The sequence below is a fragment of the Eptesicus fuscus genome, chromosome 7 (genome assembly GCF_027574615.1).
Source record: "Eptesicus fuscus isolate TK198812 chromosome 7, DD_ASM_mEF_20220401, whole genome shotgun sequence".
In the NCBI taxonomy this organism is placed as follows: Eukaryota; Metazoa; Chordata; class Mammalia; order Chiroptera; family Vespertilionidae; genus Eptesicus; species Eptesicus fuscus.
The window spans coordinates 48,067,630-48,081,159 of record NC_072479.1 but is presented as its reverse complement, the minus strand read 5'-3'; the positions used below and the strand labels follow the sequence as shown (position 1 = coordinate 48,081,159).

At 41.5% G+C, this 13,530-nt stretch overlaps 1 protein-coding gene across 1 annotated transcript; it reads right to left on the bottom strand.

Annotated features, from left to right (window-relative positions):
- Positions 1–304: 304 nt before the first annotated feature.
- AVPR1A (arginine vasopressin receptor 1A) lies at positions 305–8,371 on the bottom strand. The gene is made up of 2 exons (XM_008148739.3): positions 7,193–8,371; positions 305–4,690 (listed from the first exon to the last, which is right to left on the bottom strand). Exons 1-2 carry the CDS (start codon positions 8,100–8,102, stop codon positions 4,404–4,406), a joined length of 1,197 nt encoding a protein of 398 aa, XP_008146961.2. The 5' UTR covers positions 8,103–8,371; the 3' UTR covers positions 305–4,403.
- Positions 8,372–13,530: the final 5,159 nt, after the last annotated feature.

Sequence of the window (13,530 nt, the reverse complement as noted above, 5' to 3'; positions counted from 1 at the left end):
TTCTGGTCAAGGGCATGTACCTTGGTTGTGGGCACATCCCCAGTAGTGGGTGTGCAGGAGGCAGCTGATGTTTCTCTTTCATCGATGTTTCTAACTCTCTCTCCCTCTCCCTTCCTCTCTGTAAAAAAACAATAAAATATATATGTTTTTTAAAAAATAATATAAACAAGAACATCTTTGTGTTCAAATGTAAAGCTATCAATAGCTGCCAGCTGTAAAGCATTTCTTTGAGTTGTTCAAAATCAGCATAACTTAAAATATATTTCATCATTAAACTAGATTGTAAAAAATTATTTCAAACAACTTTGAGATTTATTTTTATTTATAGGATCAAGCCAATACACAGTAAAATTAAGAAATAAATTCACCACTTATGTCAATATAATGCCACAAGACATTTTTTTCAGTAAAAGAACAAATATTAGGTACAATTACAAAACATTTCAACACCCATCAAAACCAGAATCATACAGTTTCCCCAAGAACACACATTCACATTCATCTGTATGGCATAATAAGCTAGGGGATACAGGACATCTGAACAACATTCATTCTTAATACCTTTGTCATAATGAGGAGCTAATACATCATAGAATATGTCATAAATCCCTTGATATAAATATAACTACCTTTATGTGTGGAAGTGCTAATTATTTCATATTAATAATTACTCTGACATTACTATCAGATTTATTCTTAGAGTTTCTTTTCTGTATTTCCCACTTTGACCCTGGGACACTAAAATATTTAACTCGCTCTGTGACACTTTGTTTTTATTTAGAATATAAATCAATGTAAAAAGGTGTGATGTGAGTTTATATTATATAAAATAAAAAAGTAAATAGTGGCATTTAATTTTTAGCCATAATATATATTTTTTGATATGACATACTATAGGTAAAATATATCTTTATTCATGATAAATTACTCTATCTAAAAATTGACTTAGAACTATATTTTTCAAATGCTTAGGTATGCAATGAAATCACACAATTTGTGTGATGCAGCCCCATTTCGGTTGCCTTGAGAAGATAATTCTTCTTATGAATAGCTCTTACATTTTTGCTCAAATTTGAATAAAGAATTATTCTCTAATATTTATTGTTCTGTGTTACTCATGATTCCAAGTGTTGCTAATGACACTAAGTGTGCTAAAAGGGCCACAGGGAAGGAGAAAGAGGAAGTGGGGAATGGCTGCTTCTGCAACCCCTGGACTCGCATCCCAGCTGCCCTGCCTAGGCTTACTTTAAATAGAGCTGCTGCCTCCAGAATGAAAATCCATTACGGCCCAGTTTATGGGGATGGAAAGGGGACTAAATATCCGGGGTGGAGGCTAGGCTCAATGTCTCCCTAGATAGCTCCTAATTATGCTTTCGTGGTAGAGAAAGCGCTGAAGCTATAATTTAAAGCTCTGAGTGTCCAATGACATTACAAAAAAATGTATGTTTTAGAATCTAAAGTTTATAAAAATTTAATATAATTGGATTGCTTTACTTGTGCTATAATAGATTTAAGTTGTGTTTTTAAATTATCAATGGTTTGTCCATTCTAGGAACTATAATATGTTTAGGAGGGTACTGCATGTTATTAGGATTACTTGATTTTTCTTTTTCTCTTTAAAAACCACACCCTTCCTTCAATCATGGTTGAAGACTGCTTTGATGATGATAGAAATTCTGTATGTATGACAAGTATATAATTAACCATGGAATTTCACTTATTTTTTTCACAGTTATGTTCCAAGTGATATTTTAGTATAAAAGCTGAGTAGTTTTATACTTTGAAAATACATGTCCAAAAATTAATCCATTAAGTACATTATATATTTTAAAATGTTATTTTTTTCATCATCAACTAATATTTATCAAATACCCAGGGGACAATACCACCAGTTTCTCCCTGCAGGTGATTATCTATCAATCACTTCTCCACTTCCACATAGATACATTACTATGGTGTACTTGCAGGACCTCCCAACAGATAACTCTGCAAAATAAAAGAAAGTGGTACAACACATTTATTCTTAACTACAAGCCTAACCCACAGAGAATAAGACCATATACTTGCTTAGTGCAGAACTAGCACTGGATCTTCTGGGGTCTCCCCAGCCTTTGTTCTGTATCTCGTCTCCTGATGCATTTAAAAGGAGAAAACAGAGCGGAGTAGGTTGATATGCGCCTGATTTGATAGATGTTCCCAGAAGTAAGATTGAAACTGAATTGTTTTACGTTTGGCAATCTATACAAGAAGCATGAGGTTATTATTTTGCAACTAGATTTAGAAAAGAAGTGGATTCATCTTTTTTTCAACCCCCAAAAAATCTCTTTGATTTAGTTTTCGAACTATCAAAGAGAAGTTGTCAAAAAGCTGACAATGTTACAGAAGGCAGGGTGACTGAGATGCTGCCATGCCTCAACTAATAAAGAATTGATTCATTTAATTGATACCTCATATTGGAGAGTACCCTTTAAGAAACATATTTTTTATTTTTGAAAAGTATACTTGTAAGACCTAAGGGCTTAATGTCCATAAAACATTTGCTAACATTTTTTTAAGGCATATCAATCCAGGGAGTAAAAGGCCTGACAATTTGGAGAGGCAAGAGAATGAAGAGGAGTGAAGTTGTTGGTTTAAGGTTCTCACAGTGCAATCCAGTCCTCAGTTTCTTATCTACAGAGTTATTTTTAAAAAATAAAAATAAAAAAACCACCAACAATACTATTAAAATAACTATTTCTTCCTTTAAGAGATGCAAAATATTCATGATGTATCCACAAATTATTGCATGGTCTCTAAGAAGGAAAAGGAGCCAGACAAAATAGCAGAACAAACCCACTGAGTTCCTTTAATAACAAAATGCAGTAACAACAGCCAAATAGTGTTGTGATTTATCTCTGTTTGGGAATGAGAGAAACGGATGCTCGGCTGGCTTTGATTTACCTGCATTCAAAGCAAAGCAAGTTCTGTCTTTAAAGTGGGAAACAGGCCGAAGTCAGGCTCAGCGGCCCTGGCAGTGCTTCCCAATGAATCAGCGAAGCTATATTTAAGTTTTAGGATTTTATATCCCAGACATGAAACCAACAAATTCTGGTTAATGAAAAGTAAACAGAAAAAAGGCTGAGCCATTCTCAAGGCCCCAGGACTATAATAAAACAACCTCTAGCATTTGTATAGCACTTGGCAGTGTATTTACGAAGATCTTTCACACACTTAATTTCATTTAGTCCTCACAATGACCCTGTGAGGAGAGTGCTATCAACTCCATTGTACAGCCAAGGACATAGAGGCTTTATGTCTTTTGAAATAATTTGCCTAAATCCATGCATTTAATAATGAAGAAAACCAGAGGGGGTGCAGAGCAGTTTTTTTTCCATCTCCCTCGGCATCCTGGTAGAAACCCTGCTTTTCTTCTACCCACACTGTTGAAAGGGTAGGAGATGGGAAGGAAAGACCAAGTTATTTCTAATGAAATGCTTGGGGACATTATATATCCCGAGTCCCTCTTTAGCAGGCTTTCTTATCTATGAATCTGGACTCCCCAACCATAAAGTCATGGTCATGTTAATATCCAGCAAACCGTTTTGTTAAGGGCTATTGTCCAAGAGCAGTGTGATAGTTGGACACGGGTCAAAACATGTTTACACTGTTCTAGAGAAAGTCTGCATAGTACCTTGGGCAATCCACTTCTACTTCTCTAATAAAACTGAGTATTCCTGATACAAATGTGACTTTAGAACGACCTTGCAGGAGAAGAAAAGTATTATCAGCGAGTTGACACATTTTTCTAACCTTCAGCATCTTAGTCCATTGGCATTTCACAACCAACAAAGCATGAGGAACCTAGAGGAGGGAACTGCCAGTTCTAAACTTCCTGTTTTGGAATTTTGGGTGATTTATAGCTTCTAATAAAACTTTCTTCTTTCCACTCTGAACCAGACACGCCCCTTTGAAGTCTTTTCTAATTCGTTTCGGACTCTAACGCTGATGGATGGTGAGCTCACTTTGTTCAGAAATAAGGCCCCTACATTATATGACTTCTAAACCGGTCAAACCTTAGTTATATCAGAAATAAAAAGAGAAGAAACCAACAACAAAATATAAAGTCAGGATGGTTAAGATTTTTCCTTTAGAAATGTCTGTTATATTTCCTTTAGGAACTTGTTATATTTCTGGGAATTAGGCCTGAACATTTTAGTGTAGCATGTTTTTATTGTCATTCTGTATAAACCAATTCATAGCATTTGGTCATAGCAATATGAAAATGCAACCAGAAACACAGTCTTATACCCAACAAATTGACATATGCTTATCTGATGTAGTTCGTTTGTTCTCAAGATTATGAGCTGGATTCAGCCAATGGGCAAGAAAGTCTGTCCCAAGAGTCAGTTGCATGAATGAGGGGCTCAGGTTGAAACAGGAATAAATTTGATGAACTTGGAAGATTTAGGTGAGTCCTTCCAAGTACCCATACTGTTTGTCGGGCTCCGGTTGATAGTGTAAGAAGTCTGTCTTCTGCTCATACTGTCAGAATCTTCTTTGTTGAATGCTTGCTTCATGTTGTCGCAACACAGGAAGCTTTGGACACAGTCTTGCAGGAGATGGCCACTAAAAAACATGTATATCCAGGGGTTGCAGCAACTATTCAGGGAAGCCAGCAATGCAGTGATGGTGATGGCCGGGTTTTCCGATTCTAGGGAAAGCATACGCGGAGATTATTCAAATAGTCAAATGCAAGTAACTGAGCAATGGATAAATTTATTTTTCTATTGACTAATGAAAGTAGGAAAAATTTAGAGGTTAATATAGAAAGTGAAGGCTTTTGTTTTTCAAGCAGGGAAATAGGTGGTGTATGAAAATTGGTTGACTATAAAATATTTTTTTAAGGAAAATGCCTTGAAATGAATTCAGATATTTAAAAACACTCTTAAAATGTTTAAGTGGAATAAGTAAGTGGGATTTTTAAGAGGTTAAGAATATTAAATAACTTATTTTTTAGAAGTTTGTATCCTTTGTTTTAGTTCCAGCATGTGCTAAAGGACACAACACTTACAGAACTGCTACAATTGCAATGAAATTTCAAGAGTCTATAACCACACACACCAAATTGTATTCATCCCAATAACTCAGGCAGAAGTATGACATCCTGTACCATGTTTAGTAGTTTTAAATTTTTAAATATTAAAACATATTCCTGTAATAACAAAACTATACAGAAGGGGATAGTTGAAATAGGTCCCTGAAGGATGCAGTATTTAGTTGTTTTTTTGTTTTTGTTTTTGATTAATTAGAAAATTCTTTTAATTTAAAAAGAAAACCATCTTTGATTGTGGTTTAAAAATTAAATTATATTAAGAACAGTTGAATTAGGAAATTCCAACAGGCTTTTGAAACATTTTACTAGTATGTTAGTTTGCCCTGTTAAACTGCATATGTATTATAATCTTTCACTTTCACACTAGAACAATAGATAATATGCCTTTTTTGAAGATAACAATAATTAGCAAGCACTGACTTTCCCTTGATTATAAAACACAAGCCTGGGTCTTCTCACTCATGCTATTCCAGAATAAATTACAGGTTATTTAATCATACTTTGTGCTAAGATGCTATACTTTTAAAGGTGGTAATGACCTTTATTCCATGGCTAAGAATATTCAAAAAAGAATGAAAATCATCAACATACCTCCACATAAGTGAAGAATATTTTAGTAATCATGTCTAATTTCCGGTAGGTAATTATTAGACTGATTTTTTTTATTTGATTGGCAATAATTAGGAGGCTGCTAAGACCAAGCAAGACAGGAAACGGTAAACCAAAAATATAGCATTTATGTTGTATTTTTCATCGGTAATATTTAGGTCATGCATGAATTTTCATTTCTTTGAATTAAGTTCACGCTCAAATGTTTTATTTGCGCATATAAATTCCAAAGTATTTCACATATACTCCCTAGTGAGTCCCAAATAACAAGAAGACAGTTCTTCCCAGATACCCATTTCCCAACTACAGTTGTTGGTAACATTCCTGTAATACAGTTCTTTTGAAAGTATTTTTTTTCTTACTAAAAGGAAATATATTTTTCAAGATACAACATTAAATCATTTATTTTGGGGTACATTCTAGTGAAGTTAGTTTTTCTAGCTTGTGAAGGAATTAAAATCAAACAAGCTAGTAGGTGCAGGGAACATTCTTCGTAAACTATTGCAAAGGTTGCGTGAAGAGGTGTATAGCTGTGTGGTCAAGTTATGGCTGAAAGACTAATTAATCAGTTTAACAAATGTAGAGTTTATTAATAATTCTACTTTGAAATTCCCTCCAAAGAGTGTTAAAGTAGTTGTTAGAAAAGGATTATAAGAAATGGAACCCTAGCTAAATGCCAAATTAGAATTATTGATTTCCTAAGACACTTTTTTTTTCAGAAAAAATATGTACATTTTACTCTTGCCACAAAATTTTTATATTAATTGTGATACTTTCCACAAACTAACAAAAAGCAGTTGTGACAGTAAAAATATTTCCTTAAATCCAATAGATTTGAAAGCAAGGTAATTAACACGGAGGTTAGTGATCGGCAAAAGTCATTCATATATGCATTGCCCATGGACACAGAAAACTGCGCAAATGGGGGCAAATAGAGGACATCTGTAATAGTGTCCACACACACACACACACACACACACACACACAAAAAAACTAATAAAAGTTTAGCATGGTTGCTGGATTCAAAATCAACCACCAATATGTCAATAATCAGCAGCAACCAGTTAGAATGTAATTAAAAAATAAACTTACCATAGCATTAAAAAACATAAAACTCCTAGGAAGAAGTCTAATGTAACACATGAAGGCCTTTATGGAGGAGAATTATTAAAGTTTATTGAGAAAAAGAAAGCCACCCTGCCTTGGAGTTGTGTGGCTCACTGTAGGGCATGGTTTCTGGATTTGTGGTCTTGGGATCACTGCGAACTACAAATGCAGATTCCTGGGCCCCACTCCAAAGCTACCGAATCAAAATGTCTGAGGTGGGGACCCCAGGAATATGCCCTTTTGAGAATTTCAACCAAGGTGTAATTCTCATGCACGCGGAAATGTAAGAACAACTGTCCCAGGGGATATTATGGAAAGAACCCCCCCCACCCCCACCCCCCAGGACTCCATCCCAGCACCTTCCTCCGTGGTCCCGACACCTACCGACCCAGGGGAGTTTCTCATCCCAGACGGACCACATCTGGACGACGAAGAAGGGCGTCCAGCAAACGATGTAGGCCGTCACGATCACGAAAGTCATCTTCACGGTGCGGATCTTGGCGCGGGAAATGGTCTTCACGCTGCTGACGCAGGGCTCGAGCAGGAGCCCGTTGTGGAAGGCGCCGCCGCCGGTGCCCTCGGCACCCTTGCCCTCGCGGGGCACCGTCTTCCCGCGGACGTTGCGCCAGATGTGGTAGCAGATGAAGCCGTAACAGGTGCCCAGGATGACCACCGGCGCCACGAAGATGCCGCCCGTCATCCAGGTGACGTAGGCGCGGGGGCCCCAGGGCTGGATGAAGGTGGCCCAGCAGTCGCAGGCCTTGGTGACGTTGTCCACCTCGACCACCGAGAAGACGAAGTACTGCGGCGCGCTCAGCACGAAGCTCAGCGCCCAGGCGGCGGCGATCATGAGGCGCGAGCGGCGCGCGGGCTGCTGCAGCGTCTTCAGCGGGTGGCACACGGCGATGTAGCGGTCCGCGGTCATGACCACCAGCATGTACGCCGACACGAACATGGCGAACACCTGCAGGTGCTTCACCACGCGGCACAGCCCGTCGGGTCCCCGGAACCGGTAGGTGATGTCCCAGCACAGCTGCGGCAGCACCTGGAAGAAAGCCACGGCCAGGTCCGCCAGGCTGAGGTGGCGAATGAAGAGGTGCATGCGGGACGTCTTGCGAGGCGTGCGGTGCAGCGCCAGCAACACGCTGCTGTTCCCCAGCACCGCCACCACGAAGGTCACGGCGAGCACCGCGATCTCCACCTTGGCCAGCTCCTCGTCGCGCCCGTCCCTCGGCGGACCCGCGCCTTCCCCGGTGGCGTTGTCCCCGCTGGAGTTGCCCCTGGCGAAGGGCATCCTGTCCCGGCAGCAGCACCTCCTCGACCTCCGCGGAGGCTCGCTCCCTTCCTGCCTCCGCGGGCGTGTGCGCTCCGGACCCCGCTGCGTTCTCTCCTCCCCGCACTCGCCGCTCGCTCGCGGGGCTCCGCTCTCCCTCCCCCCGCGGGCGTCTCCAGGCGCAGCGTCCCACCTGCCGACGGTGCTGCTCTCCGTTCCGTCGGCCGCCGCTTTTCCGGCTCTTCCCGTACTCAACTCGGAGGAAGCTGGGGAGGTGCGCCCCGAGCCTCTGAAAGCAACGGGCTCCTAACTCAATTAGTGGGGCGGGGTTTGTTTCCCCAGAATGCGCGCGCTCTCTCCCCAGTGGTTGGAGACGGCACGGTGCCTGCTCTCCCCACCTCCCTACCCCCTTCCGGGGAGGGGGGATTATTTTCCTGCCTTACGTCGGCGGCTGGTCCTCTTTGCAGCACAGCTGCAGGGGTGGGGCCGGGAGACTTGCCTATGCCTCCGCATACATATTAGGCGGGATCATATCGCTTTCCCGCTCTTCTGTCCCGCACATCATGGTGCACAGGACGTGTCATGCCTTTTCCGGGGCTTACCACCATTTCCTCCAGCGCCCCCTCAATAGCCACCTTGGCCCCGCATTTGACCTCAACAGACGTGGTCAGTACCTTTCCTAGAAATCCCGAGTCCGCTCTGCCGGGCGCGCCGCTCTTGCGCCTGACATTGGGAGGACTCCACCTCCTGGGCCAGGTTTCCCTGTCCTGAGTGAAGGGAGCCTGACTCGGTTTATTCCCAGGGAAAGGTGCTTCGGGAATTCTCCCTCCCTCCCTGCCTCGCCACTCCCCACCCTCCTCTGCTGGGTAACAACTGGGTGGCTTAGAGGGTGCGCGCTCCCCCAGGAACTTCTTTGCCGGCTCCCTGTGACCCTGCCCACGTTTGCGGGGAGGAGGGACGCACTCACGCGTCCCACCGCTGCCCCGCAGCCCTCGTGGCCGCCGGGCATGCATCTACAGCCGGGAAAAGGATTGTCTCCCGGTTTTCCAGTTCCCCCCGGGGTGGGAGGAGACTTGGGAAGTTTTCTCTAAACTAGATTCCTGGGGTTTTTCTCCCGGGAAAAGCCTGATTCCCACAGGGGGGATGCGCGGGAATTGGGCCACAGTAGTCCGTGGGGACATCGTCTGGTGACTGCTACATCGTGGGGACATCTCTTCTCGTGGACGGAAAGCAGCTGCCGGAGAACGGCCACCCAGGCGGCGCTGTCCAGAGCACAGGAGCGGGAAACTGCCAGGCTCCTGAGCTGGGGGGGGGGGGGGGGGGGGGGGGGGGGAGCGGGGGATGGCAAGGCAATCTCCAGGCTGGAAGGAGGCGCTGCGAAGGAAGAGCGAAAAGATCTGTTAGTTACTAATTAGTTACTCTGGACAGCTGGAACTCAGCTGCAGGCCCAAGCGACGCAGAAATACTCTTATAGTAGTAAAAGAGCTTTGCGTTTTAACTTCAGTGAAGATATGCTTTGAAAGACAGCAAGGGGGAGCTGTTTTCAGGCTATTTCACGAAAGAAAGAAAGAAAGAAAGAAGAAAGAAAGAAAGAAAGAAAGAAAGAAAGAAAAGGAAGAAAGAAAGAAAGAAAGAAAGAAAGAAAGAAAGAAAAGAAAGAAAGAAAAGAAACTACTCTGCAGATACACGAGCATGACTTATTATTTTTTAAAATATATTTTTATTGATTTCAGAGAGAAAGGGAGAGGGAGAGAGAGAAACATCAATGATGAGAATCATTGATTGGCTGCCTCCTGCACGTCCCCCACTGGGAATCGAGCCTGCAACCCAGGCAAGTGCCCTTGACCTGACTCCAGCCTGGGACCCTTCAGTCCACAGGCCGACGCTCTATCCACTGAGCCAAACCAGCTAGGGCGACTTATTATTTTTTTAAATCAGAATGTTCGTGTATTGTGGCCATGGTATATATTTGCCTCAGAAAAATATCTGTGAAATGTAGGAACAGAAACCAAAGCTTTTCTGAGGTGCAGTTTCTCAGCGGCAATTCCACTTTGCTTTCCAGTTCATTCATGCAGAGTCCCAAGGTTGTGACATTAAGGATGCTAGACTTGGCCTTTAGAGTCCGGCTTCACTGTGGCTGTATAAACATCAATTGTACATCTTAAGAAATGGGAATAAAAGGATCTGCTTTATCTATCATAAGGTTATCGTGAGAAGTAAAACAGTGTTCTGTGTGGGGAAATGCTCTCAAAACTACAGGCTCTGTTGCCTTGTTTCATGTTCTCCAAGATATTTTAAGAGGAAAAAGATTTTAAAGTTCAGAGATGGCAATATAGTAAGTAAAAGGTTTCCAGACCACCTGCCTGAAAAAAAATCCTTTAAGCAATTAATTAGGTCACTGACTTTGAGAGGTGACCCCCTTTTAAATCACAAATTACATTAGTGCTCCTTATGAGAAATAATGTCTGGCCCTAGTGTCCCTGGGTATTGCACAAGTGGTCCATTGACCAGACCCTGGCAACTCATTGCTCTTGGCCCTACACCATGGAGTACAGTATTTAGGTTTCCGAACGGGAGGGAGTCTGCAGTACAGCGTCACTGAAGTTCCTTTGGGTGTTCTTATTCCCGAAAGCAGTGGTGGTGGCCTCTCAGGAAATCATTCATCTGTGTAAACCCTCTGGTCCAATAATCAACCATATCCAATTTATAAAATTAACTTGCTAGTTTACATCAGTGGGCACAGTTGGAAGATATTCAGTGAACAGCAGTACTAGTTATCCACATGCATTGTGTGTATGTATCTGACACATATGGAGATGTATAATATATGTAGTTCAGCAGGAAAAATGTTCAATGCAAATTCCAGACCCCACTCCCTCTTTTAATCTACATAATTTAAAAAATGCATCTGTCTTAATTTTACTGGTTCCATATTCAAAGGAAACCAGGACCAATGAAATAAACTAGTAGACTCGGTATTCATGTACCTCATTGGAACTGCTATGAAAATTACTCAGTGGGGGTAAAAAAATTGTGCTCGTAAAATCTGAAAAGAACATAGTCAATTTTTTTCTGTGAAATCTTGTGCTTTTTCTTAGAGCAATTCGCATTTGTTCTGTACTTCTTCTACTAAAACTTACTACTTTTTTTTCTTACTCTCAGTGGATTTCAGTTAACATACTTTGGGGGTGGTGGTGAAATGATGAAAAGAAAAATGTGTTAAGTTGTGCATACATATCCTGGAGTCACCTTTCTCTTTCACTTGCTAGTCTTTCTTTCCCCCAGTTTGCAATTCCAGATATTTAAGAAGTATTTCCATTAACCAAAGCTGCTACCTCCTTCACTTACTAGCTGTGTGACATCTTTGAGCTTCAAATTCCTCATCTGTAAAATCTTGGTGATAAAACATAATGCAGTTCCTGCATTAATTATATAACTGGTTGTTTAAGTTTCTGGCATTTCGTAGGATTCAAAACATTAATTTTCCCTTTTAAAAATAGTAAATATCCTCCATATTTCCTGTTATTTGCTAAGAAGGGTTTTCTTTTCAATTAGAGCAGCATGTCCCCAACTCCTTTCTGAGCAACTGAAGATATAGATATAATTTTTTTATCAGAAAAGAATTCCATGGTCAAATACATTGGGGGAAGTGCTGTGTATACATCTCTATCTCTCCTAGAGATTTATACATTAAAAATAAAAAACCTTTGAGAAACCTACTTAACTTTGTTTATCCATGTTTTCCAAAGCTATTGGACTATGGAAAGCCTCCATCCTTTTACTTCCCCCATGGAAAGGTGATGAATATGTCACAAGACAATGGATACAGTTTGGAAAACACTGAATAAAGTACTTGGATTTCCAGAGCACTTGGGTGCCACCACTGGACTTAGGCAAGTCAAGAAGTTGAAAGTGTGAGTCAAGTGTAACCTACTCTCCCAGGGGCAGGGGTGCCCAATATAAACGGGTTACATTTAGTTTATCATATTACCTTACGTACTACTTTATAACTGCTATTCAATATCTAACTTCCTTTTCTTAAACTGTCAGTTTTCTTCCCTTGGTGAGAAAATGGAAGAAATGGAGTACCTGCAGGAGCATTCATTTTATTTTTATAGCATAAAATGCCTCCTTCTCCTTCGATTATAAATTAATGACACTGCAGTTATAGGGCCACGGTCTGGTATTCATACCAATACTTCTAGAAAAGTAACAAATACCTTTGGCACATCACTAGGTTATAAGCTGGATACAAAGAGGTATGTAATGATCACTAGCATTTATTAAACATTTTGTCTGTGCCAGGCACTGTCATAAGTGATTTACAAGTATTACTTCATATAATCTTCCCAATGACCTTATGGGGGTCATTTCATTTTACATTTGAGGAAACAGAGGCACAGAGAGGATAAATAATCAGCCTTGGATAACAGAGCTGGTCAGTAGTAGTAGAAACAGGATTTAAACAGAAGCAAGTGACTCCAGCAGAGTTTACAGTCTTGACCATCACACTGTGCTGCCACCGTTGAGTTCCTGGGTCTTACTGCTCATATGGGGTACTTGGTTGGTCATTTAACATCCCATCTGTGCATGACATGTTCTCCTTCAGGACTAGGAGATTCTATAGAATCTGCACTGGTTATTCTATATCTTTGGTTTCCTCTTTAGGAAATCAAGCCCAGGACAATAATAGCAATAGTAGTGGTCGTTGTAATAGTAGTAATAATAATAGATAATATTAACATTTATCAACATCACATAAGCTCTTAATGCTGAGCTAAGAGTTTTAATTCATTATTTCATTTAATATTTAAAATAAACTGCATATAGGAATACACTTATTGTTATCCCACTTCATAGGTGAATAAACAAAGGTCACCGAGGGTAAGCAACTAAGCCAAAGGCACAAGGCTCCAAGTGGCGGAGCTGAGTCCCACCTGGGTCCATTTGAAGTCAAAGCCTGGTTCTAACCTCTGTGCCCTACTGCCTCCCATATATATCACAAGCACTTAACACATATTTGCAGTCAGAATGACAAATGCTTTAATACAAACTGGCTTTTCTTTACTTTTTGCTCCTCCTTTTCTTCTTCTTGAGGTTTGACAGAGGTTAGTTTTGAAGAAATACATTCTATTTCCATCCACTCCTCCTACCACTCGCTCTGTCACCTCACACACACACACCTCACACACACACCTCTCACACACACCTCACACATACACCTCACACACACACCTCACACACGCACCTCACACACGCACCTCACACACATGCACCTCACACACACCTCACACATGCACCTCACACACGCACCTCACACACACACCTCACACACACCTCACACACGCACCTCACACACGCACCTCACACACACACCTCACACATGCACCTCACACACACACCTCACACACGCACCTCACACATACGCCTCACACACACACCTCACACA

Bases quoted from the DNA above. Each gene is read 5' to 3' on its own strand.
- AVPR1A (XM_008148739.3), bottom strand. From the start codon at position 8,102: ATGCCCTTCGCCAGGGGCAACTCCAGCGGGGACAACGCCACCGGGGAA. The intron at 4,691-7,192 runs GTAGGTGTCGGG...TGCTTTCCCTAG, and splicing joins TGAGAAACTCCCCTGGGTCG to AATCGGAAAACCCGGCCATC.